Genomic DNA, 9,974 nt, shown 5'->3' on the forward strand with positions numbered 1-9,974 from the left:
GAAATGTAGTATCTCTTTATAGGATGCAATTTTGACACACAAGGATCGCCTTACTCCCAATTAGGCAAGTATCTTAATTACAATTAACTGGCACCTACTGCGTGTTGCTTCATTCTTTTTGCTTTTTTATCTTTCCTTTGGCGACTGAGCAGCCTTTCTTGCACGTACCCTGCTTGCAGAGCACTCTGGGATGTGACAGAATCATGGAATTGTTGAGGTTGGAAAAGCCCTCTAAGTTCGTGGAGTCCAACCATTCCCCAGCACTGCCAAGGCCACCACTGACCTCTGTCCCCAGGTGCCACATCCACAGGGCTTTTAAATCCCTCCAAGAAGGGGAACTCCACCACTGCCCTGGGCAGGAGGCAAATTTGGAGGAGTTATGATTGCTGGATGATGTAAAGGCATTTTGGTTTTAGCCTGTATGGTTTTAAAGAGAAGCCTGAGGTCAGTGCTCTGGAGGTGGCCCTGTAATTAAGAACTGATCCTTCTGCTCCCCTCCTCTTTTAAACTAAAAGAGGGCAAGGTTAGGTTGGATATTAGGAAGAAATGTTGGTTTTTAAGGTGGTGAGGCCCTGGCACAGGGTGCCCAGAGAAGCTGTGGCTGCCCCTGAATCCCTGGAAGTGTTCCAGGCCAGCTTGGAGCAACCTGGGCTAGGGAAAGGTGTCCCTTTCCATGGTAGTGGGTGGAACAGGATGAGCTTTAATGCCCCTTCCAACCCAAACCATTCCATGATTCTCAGTACACATTCCTGCTCATTGCACTTGAACATGGGCCAAATGCCATGGATGCAATTAGCCCCTCTGCAGCTAATTAAAGCAAGGTGGCTGCTGCTTGCCTGTCCTCTTCAGCCTGTCTGCAGGGCCAATCCTGCTCATCCCCCGGGAGAAGCCTGCAGCCCTGTGGGATTCCCTCCTCACCCACACCCCTCTCACAGCCCCAGCCCATCCTCGCGCCTCCCGCTCCACCCTTGTCCAAAACGCCGACAGATCCATGCTCTGGCTGGAGCCACAGACAAGCAGGAATGCTTTCTCCTTCTTTTCCCTACCCAACCTGACGTGCTGTTTTCTCTCCCGCATGCCTGTCCCTGGGAATGACCACAGTTGACATTAAAAAAATGGTGGCAGGTACGGCACCCCCGTGCGCGGCTCGGGGAGCGCGGGGCGGCCGCGTGCATGGGAGAGCTGTCCTGTGAAACGTTCCAATAAACCACTGAATCCGTCTCACCCGAGTGTTTTTATTTTTCAAGCCGTCAGAGTGTTTTGTGGATGTGTCAGTTCACGTTTTCAGCCGGAGGAAACCACCTGGGGAACTGGGCTGGTGGCTTGTGAATGAACCCCCGTCCCCCTGTCTTGTCGAGGACGTGACACTGTGTCTGTCAGATTTTCCGTAACCGAGTCCTGTGCACTTAAACCAGCAGCCCTACGGAATCGTGGAGGGTTTGGGGCATTTTCCAGCCTTCCCATGAGTTCTTGTCTTAGGTGTGGCTCGTTGCTTGGCAGGGAGGTTTCTTGGTGTGATGTGGCATCTGTGTAAATGAAGACCTTTGTGTGTGCTTTTGGTTCTCAAAAATGGCCCTTAAATACACGCACAGAGTTTATCTGCTGATCTTCAGTCTCCTTCCCACACTGACCTGACTCTACAAATAAGTAACACTTGGTCCTGAGAGTAAGTTACGTTCCAGGCCAGGCTGGACGGTGTCCCTGCCATGGCAGGGGTTGGAACAAGATGGGCTTTAAGATCCCTTCCAACCCAAACCACTCCATGATTCCATAATTCTGTTTGAGCTTGGAGACCTGGTGAGGATCACGTCTCCTGCCAGGGCCAGATTTTAGGAGGCCTTGAGGATCCTGCAGGCTCACGAGCCGAGACAGTGGGAGCCGTGGAGAAGCAAGAGCGAAACTCCTCCTCCAAGTGCCGGCCGTAAAACCTCAGGCACACTGGCGGCTGCAGCCTCAGGAGCTCAGAGCATCCCTCGGTGGTGGAAGGTGTCCCTCAGTGGTGGAAGGTGTCCCTCAGTGGTGGAAGTTGTCCCTCGGTGGTGGAATCTCCGTGTCCTGCATGCAGCATGCCCCGTCCGTGTGGCTCCGCGCGGCTCCGGCGCGTCCCCGCCGCGCTAACCCCGCGTCGTTTGTGTGTTCCAGTCGCTTGGTTTTCCTTCGACCCCGCCTCTGCCCACGCCGACATCATCTTCTCCAACGACAACCTGACTGTCACCTGCAACAGCTACGACGACAGGGTGGTGCTGGGCAAAACGGGCTTCTCCAAAGGGCTGCACTACTGGGAGCTGTCCATCGACCGCTACGACAACCACCCCGACCCGGCCTTCGGCGTGGCTCGCGTCGACGTGCTCAAGGATGCCATGCTGGGCAAGGATGACAAGGCCTGGGCCATGTACGTGGACAACAACCGCAGCTGGTTCATGCACAACAACTCCCACACCAACAGGTAGGCGGGCTGGGACGGGTGGGTTGGGGCTTCTGACATCTCCCAGGGTCCAGAAATGGCTTAATAATAGCGAGATGACTTGTCTGGACGTGCTCTGTAAAATAAAAGGTTTTAATAATGACAAAAGTGATAAACGTTTTAGAACAAAGAAATACAAGCTGAACACGGTGTAGAAAACACTCTCACACTGGCTGAGGCAGTCCACAAAAGCCTAGAGCAGCTCTGTGCTGTTCCTTTAGTGCTTGATTGTTTAGGTAGGCTTTCATTCGTCACCTTGCCCAATTTTGCCACCTTGGCACCAGGCTTTGAGGTGCACTTCCAAGGCCCAGTCAGTGCCTCTGTGCTGGCACTGAGCCGGTTACAATGAGAAAGGCGTGGAAAATTCTAGTTTAACTTCCTTACATGTTCCAAGGTAAGCTGAAACTGTTTCCCTTACATAGAAACACCTGCTCGGGTGTGGAAATGTGGTTCCTCCTGGACACCACAGCCCAAGGAAGAGCCTGTGGCTTTGGCAGTGGCACCTGCAGGTGTCCACGGGGAGGGTGACACTTGTCTGCCTCTGTTGGAGGATGTGCCCTTCCCCAAGTGGGGGTCAGGTCCTGCCTGCTTGGTGCTGCTTTGTTCCAGTGTTCCTTCCCTGCCTGCCACCACTCTATCCATGCTGACTCTTCCTGTTGGCATCCCCTTCTCAGTAAAAGCCAAGTCCTTGCAACTGCTGCAGCAACATTTGCCTTGATCCCTGTGCCACAGCTTCTCCTCGTGTCCCACTTTGCCTGGGGAGAGCCTGGGGTCCCCTTCCTGCAGCCCTCAGGGCTGTTCCCTGCTGGATCAGCAGCTTTTGGTGTGGGTGCTGTGGCTCTGCTCAGCAATTCCACGAGCTTTCCCCCATGGCTGTGTGGCTGTGGCTGCTCTTTCCCTTGGGGACTTCATGGCAGGAGGAGAGCAGCTCCATGGGAGGGTAGAGGAGGAGGTTCCAGGGAATGATGAGCATGGCTGGGATGGGAGCAGGTCATGGTCTGGCTCCTGGGTGAGCTGTGGTGTTCAGCATCCTCAGTCCATGGCCTGAGCCAGGAGCACAGGGGACACTGAGCCACTGCCCTTCTCGTTTCATTTCCTCAGTTTCTTCTCCTGTCTTGCCATTCCAGTGAGGATTAATTGGGCAAGCTTCAGTCCAGTTCCCTACATGTCTTGTCATCCCATTGACTTCTATTGTCTTCACTTGGTTTTGGAATTTTTCCTCTTTTTTTAGCATTTCATTTCCTCAAATTCCTCTTCTGTCTCTTTATTTACCTTTCTTCCCTGATTGCAGGATTTTAATTGCAATAATTTTGGCAAGATTTGATCCTTTTCACTGCCCCTCATTTCATCTCAGTCGATTTGGTTGTAGTCACTCCATTTCCAAATTTCTGCTTTTCTTCAATTGCATTTTTTTTTTGATCATATCTCCTTTCCAGAGTATTTGTTAGAATTGGTCCTCTGATTTTGAGATTTCATTCCCTCTCCTGAAAGGAAAAATTTCCTTTCAGGAGAGGGAATGAAGCCTTGTGATTTCAGTGAGAATTAACTGGGCAAGCTTTGTCCTGCTTTCCTGCACTTCTCGCCATCCCGTTCACTTTTATTGTTTTCACTTGGTTTTGGGATTTTTCCCCTTTTTTTCCCTCAGAACCGAGGGCGGGATCACGAAAGGTGCCACGGTGGGAGTGCTGCTGGACCTGACCAGGAGGACTCTGACGTTCTCCATCAACGAGGACCAGCAAGGGCCCGTGGCCTTCGAGAACCTGGAGGGGCTCTTTTTCCCCGCCGTCAGCCTCAACAGGAACGTGCAGGTACGGGCTGGGTCGGGCTCTCTGCAGCGGGGTGGGACATTCCCAGAAGGAGGAAAGGGTGGCCTTGCTGTCACTCTCCCCCTCTGTGGGTTTTTTATCTTTTCTCCTGTTAGAGCCAGGATTAACACTCGAGCAATGCAGTTCATGTTCGTGCTCAGATGTTTATTAATTCTTATCTGTGTTACAGTCTCACAAGCTGTGAGCTCTGGCTAACAAGGTGAAAAATGGCTCTGTCTCTATCTCTGTACAAAGCCTTTTAAGCACAAATTGTCCAGTTGTGAGATGACACCTAAATTATTTTTACTTTTAACCCAGTAACCAACCATCCATGGCCCGCAATGCAGCTTTTTTCACCCAGTTACAAAACACCACCCAGACCCATAGAGGAGAAGGTGAAAGAAGAACTCAGCCCATGCCCTAAATCTTTACTCCATCTTGCTTTATATATATTGCTATATACTAAACCCTTAAATTCTAAGTTTTGCACCCTGTGATATCACACACTTCTATCCAAACTCCACACCCACAGTCCCAGTGCTGTCACTGAATTTTGGAAGCCTTTTCCATGGCCTCAGGTCAAATGCAGTGTTCTCTTGAGGGTCAGTGCCTGTTAGCACAGAAAGCCTAAAATTCTCAGTGCCCAGGGTTCCAACACCCCTCGTGCTGCTGTCCCTGCAGTAGTTGCTGCTCAGTAGCAGGAGGGTTCTTGAGCAGCAAGGGTGGCTTGGAAGGAGCTAAACTTGCACCCTAAACCACCTATGAGTCTCCAGAATCAGGACAGACCTCCCTTGTAGCCTCACTCCTCACTCCAGGTTCCTCCCCAGGGCTGCTGAAGCACCAGGGTTCTCCAGCCCTCCTTGGGGTGGGGTTTCATAACTCTGTTTTGTGATGCTCTTTCACAAGAGCCTCACCAGCTCCTGCAGCGCTCCCAGGTCCTGGATGGGATCATCACCAGGGACAAGGGCACCTTTCAAAGCCTGTTTTCCTCTGGGACATTTCAAACCCCTCTTCTCTGCCTCTTTCCCAAGCTCTCAGCTCTCCTGAACATCCCCAAGCGGTGGCACCCTGAGCCAATCCGGTATTTCCATCTTGCATTTCTCTTCTCACTGATCACATCCCTGCTGTCCTCTGTCCCAGGGAATCCTCCACAGCCTGGCCTTGGCACATCCCCCCTGCCACTGCCTGCACCTCCAACCCTGCACAAGTGCCCAGGCACACCCAAGGACACACTGCACGTCATGGATCACCTTGGGGTGTCGAGCAGTTTGGGGTCTTCTACAGTGGGTGTCAAAGCTGGAGAGGGATTTTGGAAGAGTCTGGAGTGGCAGGATAAGGGCAATGGCTTCCCACTGCCAGAGGGCAGGAAGAGATGGGATATTGGGAAGGAATTCTTCCCTGTGAGGCTAGGGAGGCCTTGGCACAGGGTGCCCAGAGAAGCTGTGGCTGCCCCTGGATCCCTGGCAGTGCCCAGGGCCAGGTTGGACAGGGCTTGGAGCACCCTGGAATGGTGGGAGGTGTCCCTGCCCATGGCAGGGGTGGAATGAGATGATCCTTGAGGTCACTTCCAACCCAAAGCATTCTAGGATTTCATGATCACCTCTGTGTAAGGGCAGAGGCACCAAGTGGCCTCTCTAAATGTGGATTAGGACACGTTCTGCTGTTTCCATCAGGATCCAGGGCTTACTGTGCTGTCACCAAGGCAGCGACAATTTTCCAGCAGCACTGGGACAAAGGGACCATCCCAAACTTTGGGAGCATTCTTGCCAAAGTGTCCCACCCCAAGGGCCTCACTGGCAGGGGAGTCTGCCTGGCTTGGAGAAGGGCTGGGAAATGTTTAATTAGGAAACACTAATGAAGCCCGTGTTGTCTGTGCTGGGTTTAGAGGTGCTGTATTAATTTGGTGTGGTAAAAACATCCTGCTGTGTGCTGGGTTTAACTCCTGCCTCAGTCCTCTACACAGCCATGAGGGACAAGGCACTTCTGGAGCCCCTTGGCTTTGTGAGTTCCCTGGGCAAGGCGGAGCCTAAATCCCCTGACAGCACAGAAATCCCGTGGAATGCTGATAAAAGGCTGCTAATTAAGCCAAGCCATTGATTATGCTTCTTCAGAGGTATATGCCTATTTGAAAACAACTCTAATTAGGAGGGAAATCACTGTGTTTTAGACAGTTTTCTTTAAACCTGTGTCTGAAGGGGGAAGTGCTGCTGCTGCAATAAAAAGAGAAATTGTGCTCTCCTCCCAAACGCAAGCATTTGTGGAGGGAACTGAATTTCAGCAGTGCCTGTGTGAGCATGGCCCTGTCCCAACATCCTGATGCTGCCCAGCCTCCCCACCAGCAATCAGCCACATCCCCTCCACTGTCCCTGTCCCCTCTCTGTCCCCATCCCCACTCAGCTCAGGGGCTTCTCCAAGATCTCCTGCAATGTCTTCACTGTCCTTCAGCCCCTCCCATCCCCTCCTGTCCATCTCACCTGCACAAAGACCCAGCTCCTGCCATGTCCCACCTCACTGGAAGCTGTGGGATTTCTACACAGCCAGCTGGGAGTATTTGGGCCTTGGTGCCAGCAGTCCCAGTTCACTCCAGCAGCACAGAAAAGTGAGGAACAAGCCAGATGGAGCCGCTGCCACACTTCTGGGGATCTCCAGTCACATCCTGCCTGTCCCCTGTGCTCCTCCCGCCCTCTCTGGGGACAATGTGCCAGCTGCCATGCCACGAGCTGTCCCAGCAGGCACACTGGGACACAGCTGAGCCCCGTGTCTCTCCCTGCAGGTGACGCTGCACACCGGGCTGCCGGTGCCCGAGTTCTACGCTTCGCGCTCGGCCATGCCCTGAGGACGCTCCCGGAGCCGGCTGCCTCTTCTGGGGATGAGAGGAGCCAGCCCGTTCCCTCCTGCAGGACAGGGCCGGGTCCCTGCCGGGCCACCGGGTCCCTGCTGGGCCACCGGGGCCCTGCCCAGCCTGTGGCCGGAGATGGGAAGCGGCTCAGGAAGGAAGGTCCTGGCTCTGGACCGCCTCCGCTGCCCGGCCTCCGCGCTGTCCTGTGTGTGTGCGCTTCGCTCTTTAGCTCTCTTTGGCTGATGAAGTACCTAGGTAGCCTGAGCTCTTCTCCTGTGTCTGCTTTTAGGTTTGGTTTTCCTGATTTGAGTTGGGGTTTTTTTTTGGGGGGGGGGCCAGTTCTGTCTCACTTTCCCCTCCCGTGGGGCCGGCCGGAGGGACCCCAGCACGGGAACGCTTCCGCCCACGCCAGCCTGGTTACTTTGCAGGATTCTTTCTTTGCCCTGTGGCCTTTCTTGCAGAGCACCCTCGGTCATGTGTAGAGGTGGGTCCTGGATTACCAGTCAGTCTCCATGTCCTTACCAAAACACCCCGCTCTGTGCCGTGTCCCCCTGGGGCGCCTCTGCGGGGCAGGGGGTGGCCGTCCTGTCCCCAGGTGCTCCGGGTGCTGGCAGGCCCTTGGTCGTGGGCTGAAAGCCCATGGGGGGCTCTCCAGGGCCCCCACACCTCGGTGCCAGCACGTGCGCCACAGCCATAGACCGGAGAGCCCTCGCCCGGCTCTTCGGAGATTAGCGTTTATTTTTTTATAGTTGCCATATAAAGCCTAGCCTTAAATTCAACTGATAGTGTCCTTCCAATCACCGGAGAATTCATTCTGCAGCGAGGGTCTGACAGAGAGCCCGGGGGTGGGGATGGGATGGGGAGGAAGGAGAGCTGGCCACAGCCCTGCCACGCACTCAGGAATCCGCGCCTGCTGCCGGCAGCAGTTCCCGTCGGCCTCCATCCCCTGCTTGACTTTCTGGTAATTCAGAGGCAGGAGAGGAACGGTGCCATGTCCCCGGCTTGGCCTGGCGGTCCCCGTGGAGCCGGGGCGGGCAGCGGGATCGGCCGCGTGCCGGCGTTCCCAGCTCCGGCGGGACACGACGGGAGCGCCGGCCCGGCAGAAAGACAAGTGTAAATAGCCCATTCCCTCCCGGCGTGCCCTCCTCTAGGACAGCCCCGTTCACTCCCTTGTTGCTCTAGCATTAGGTTTTTCCTAATTTATTGGATGGGTGCTATCTCGTTGACTCCCAGCAGGGAGTTCCTCCCAGCCGCCGGAGAGCCGTGTTGCGGGACAACGCCGGGGCAGCTCCTTGGTGGATCCCTGAGGAGCCCCCGTGGCCGGCTCACCCGGGGCTCCTCTCAGCCGTCATCCCCCGTTCTTTAGGGTGTTCATGGTGCTTCTTAGAGTCCCAGTGATTGTACGACGTCGTCCCCCCGTTGCGCGATGGTAGCTGCACACAGCCGCTGTACTGACGACAAGTGTCATGTTTGCCGTTCTAATAAAGGACTTTTACCAGAGAAGGCAGAGCTTCCCGAGTGCCTCTGTGCTTCACGTCCCGTCTCATCGCCCCTGTGCACACCCCTCACTATGCAGGGACAGCAGAGAACGGACACAGCTCAATCAGCGGGAGGGAGGGGGCCATGGAAGCCACGTGAAGAGGGAATTCTTGGCTGGGAGGGTGGAGAGGCCCTGGCACGGGGAGCCCAGAGAAGCTGTGGCTGCCCCATCCCTGGAAGGAGGGAGGAATGACCAAGGATACAGAGCACCGTCTCCCCAGGGAGATGAAATAGAGGCAAAATGCTGAGGGATCAGTGGAGGGGGAGCCATTTCCAAGGGAACAGCATGGACAGTTCTCCCAGGGCCGTGAGAAGGACTCGCTGCTGGGAGATCAGAGCCCGCTCTGTTTTCCCAGAGTGACTCAGAAGAGGTTCTCAATGTGCAGCCTCTGAGCTCATCACGGGCTTGAGTCCAGGGCTAAAGAAGAAAATGCTAATGCATGAAGTGCATCTCAGAAGGATGCTTGTTCCTTCCAGAGTGGGAATGTGCCCAGAACACCGGAGATACAGGAAACTGCATCTTCCCTGCAGCATGTAAAACCAGCCTGTAAGTCATGTACAGCACAGGAAACAGCCCAGGGCCAGAGCATCTGTGGCAATGGGACAAGGGGGAATGGTTTTACACTGACAGAGGAGAGATTTAGATGAGGTATTGGGAAGAAATTCCTCCCTGTGAGGCCCTGGCACAGGGTGCACAGAGAAGCTGTGGCTGTCCCTGGATCCCTGGCAGTGCCCAAGGCCAGGCTGGACAGGGCTTGGAGCAGCCTGGGATAGTGAAAGGTGTCCCTGCCCATGGCTGGGGTGGAACTGGATGATCTTTAGGCTCCTTTCCAACCCAAATCATGCCATGATTCCGTGATTCTGTTACTCTCTGGGTGGAAGCCTGTGCATGGATCTAATCTAATCTAATGCTGCCCTCTGGCACTGGGGAGCCAGTTCCCCATCCTGTCCCTCCAGATCTTTGTCCCCAGTCCCTCTCCAGCTCTCCTGGAGGCCCTTTAGACCCTGGCAGGGGCTATAAGGTCTCCCTGGAGCCTGCTCTCTGCCAGCCTCAGCTCCAGAGCAGAGTGTCTCCAGCTCTTGGAGCATCTCCATGGCCTCCCCTGCACTCACTCCCGCGGCTCCACACCCTTCTGATGTTGGACCCCAGGGCTCGATGCAGCACTGCAGGTGGGGTCTCACCTGAGCAGGGCAGAGGGGCAGAATCCCGTTTCCTTGTCTTGCTGCCCTTCCTGCTGGGGATGAGCCCAGGACAGGGAAAACACAGCCTGGAAAGCTGCGGGGCCGTGCCTGGAGGAGGAGGAGGAAAAGGAGGATAAGGCGGAGG

General features: G+C 54.9%; 1 protein-coding gene and 1 long non-coding RNA gene across 8 annotated transcripts in view; one reads left to right on the forward strand and one right to left on the reverse strand.

The window, feature by feature from the left end:
- TRIM9 (tripartite motif containing 9) overlaps positions 1-8,141 on the forward strand; it is a 63,248-nt gene extending 55,107 nt beyond the window's left edge. For 3 of the 7 annotated variants that reach the window (XM_063399705.1, XM_063399704.1, XM_063399708.1), the window contains 5 exons: positions 23-64; positions 1,102-1,125; positions 2,143-2,446; positions 4,110-4,272; positions 7,043-8,141. In XM_063399705.1, the coding sequence (XP_063255775.1) occupies positions 23-64; positions 1,102-1,125; positions 2,143-2,446; positions 4,110-4,272; positions 7,043-7,105 (596 nt within the window). In that variant the 3' untranslated portion in view covers positions 7,106-8,141. The remainder of the gene's footprint in view (positions 1-22; positions 65-1,101; positions 1,126-2,142; positions 2,447-4,109; positions 4,273-7,042) is intronic. The other 4 variants (XM_063399707.1, XM_063399709.1, XM_063399711.1 and 1 more) reach the window with 2 other exon arrangements.
- A 151-nt stretch (positions 8,142-8,292) lies between these two features.
- LOC134551744 (uncharacterized) lies at positions 8,293-9,964 on the reverse strand. The gene is made up of 2 exons (XR_010080672.1): positions 9,830-9,964; positions 8,293-8,672 (listed from the first exon to the last, which is right to left on the reverse strand). It is a non-coding gene; the product is annotated as an uncharacterized LOC134551744 (long non-coding RNA).
- Positions 9,965-9,974: the final 10 nt, after the last annotated feature.

This window comes from Prinia subflava, chromosome 5 (genome assembly GCF_021018805.1).
Source record: "Prinia subflava isolate CZ2003 ecotype Zambia chromosome 5, Cam_Psub_1.2, whole genome shotgun sequence".
Taxonomy (NCBI): Eukaryota; Metazoa; Chordata; class Aves; order Passeriformes; family Cisticolidae; genus Prinia; species Prinia subflava.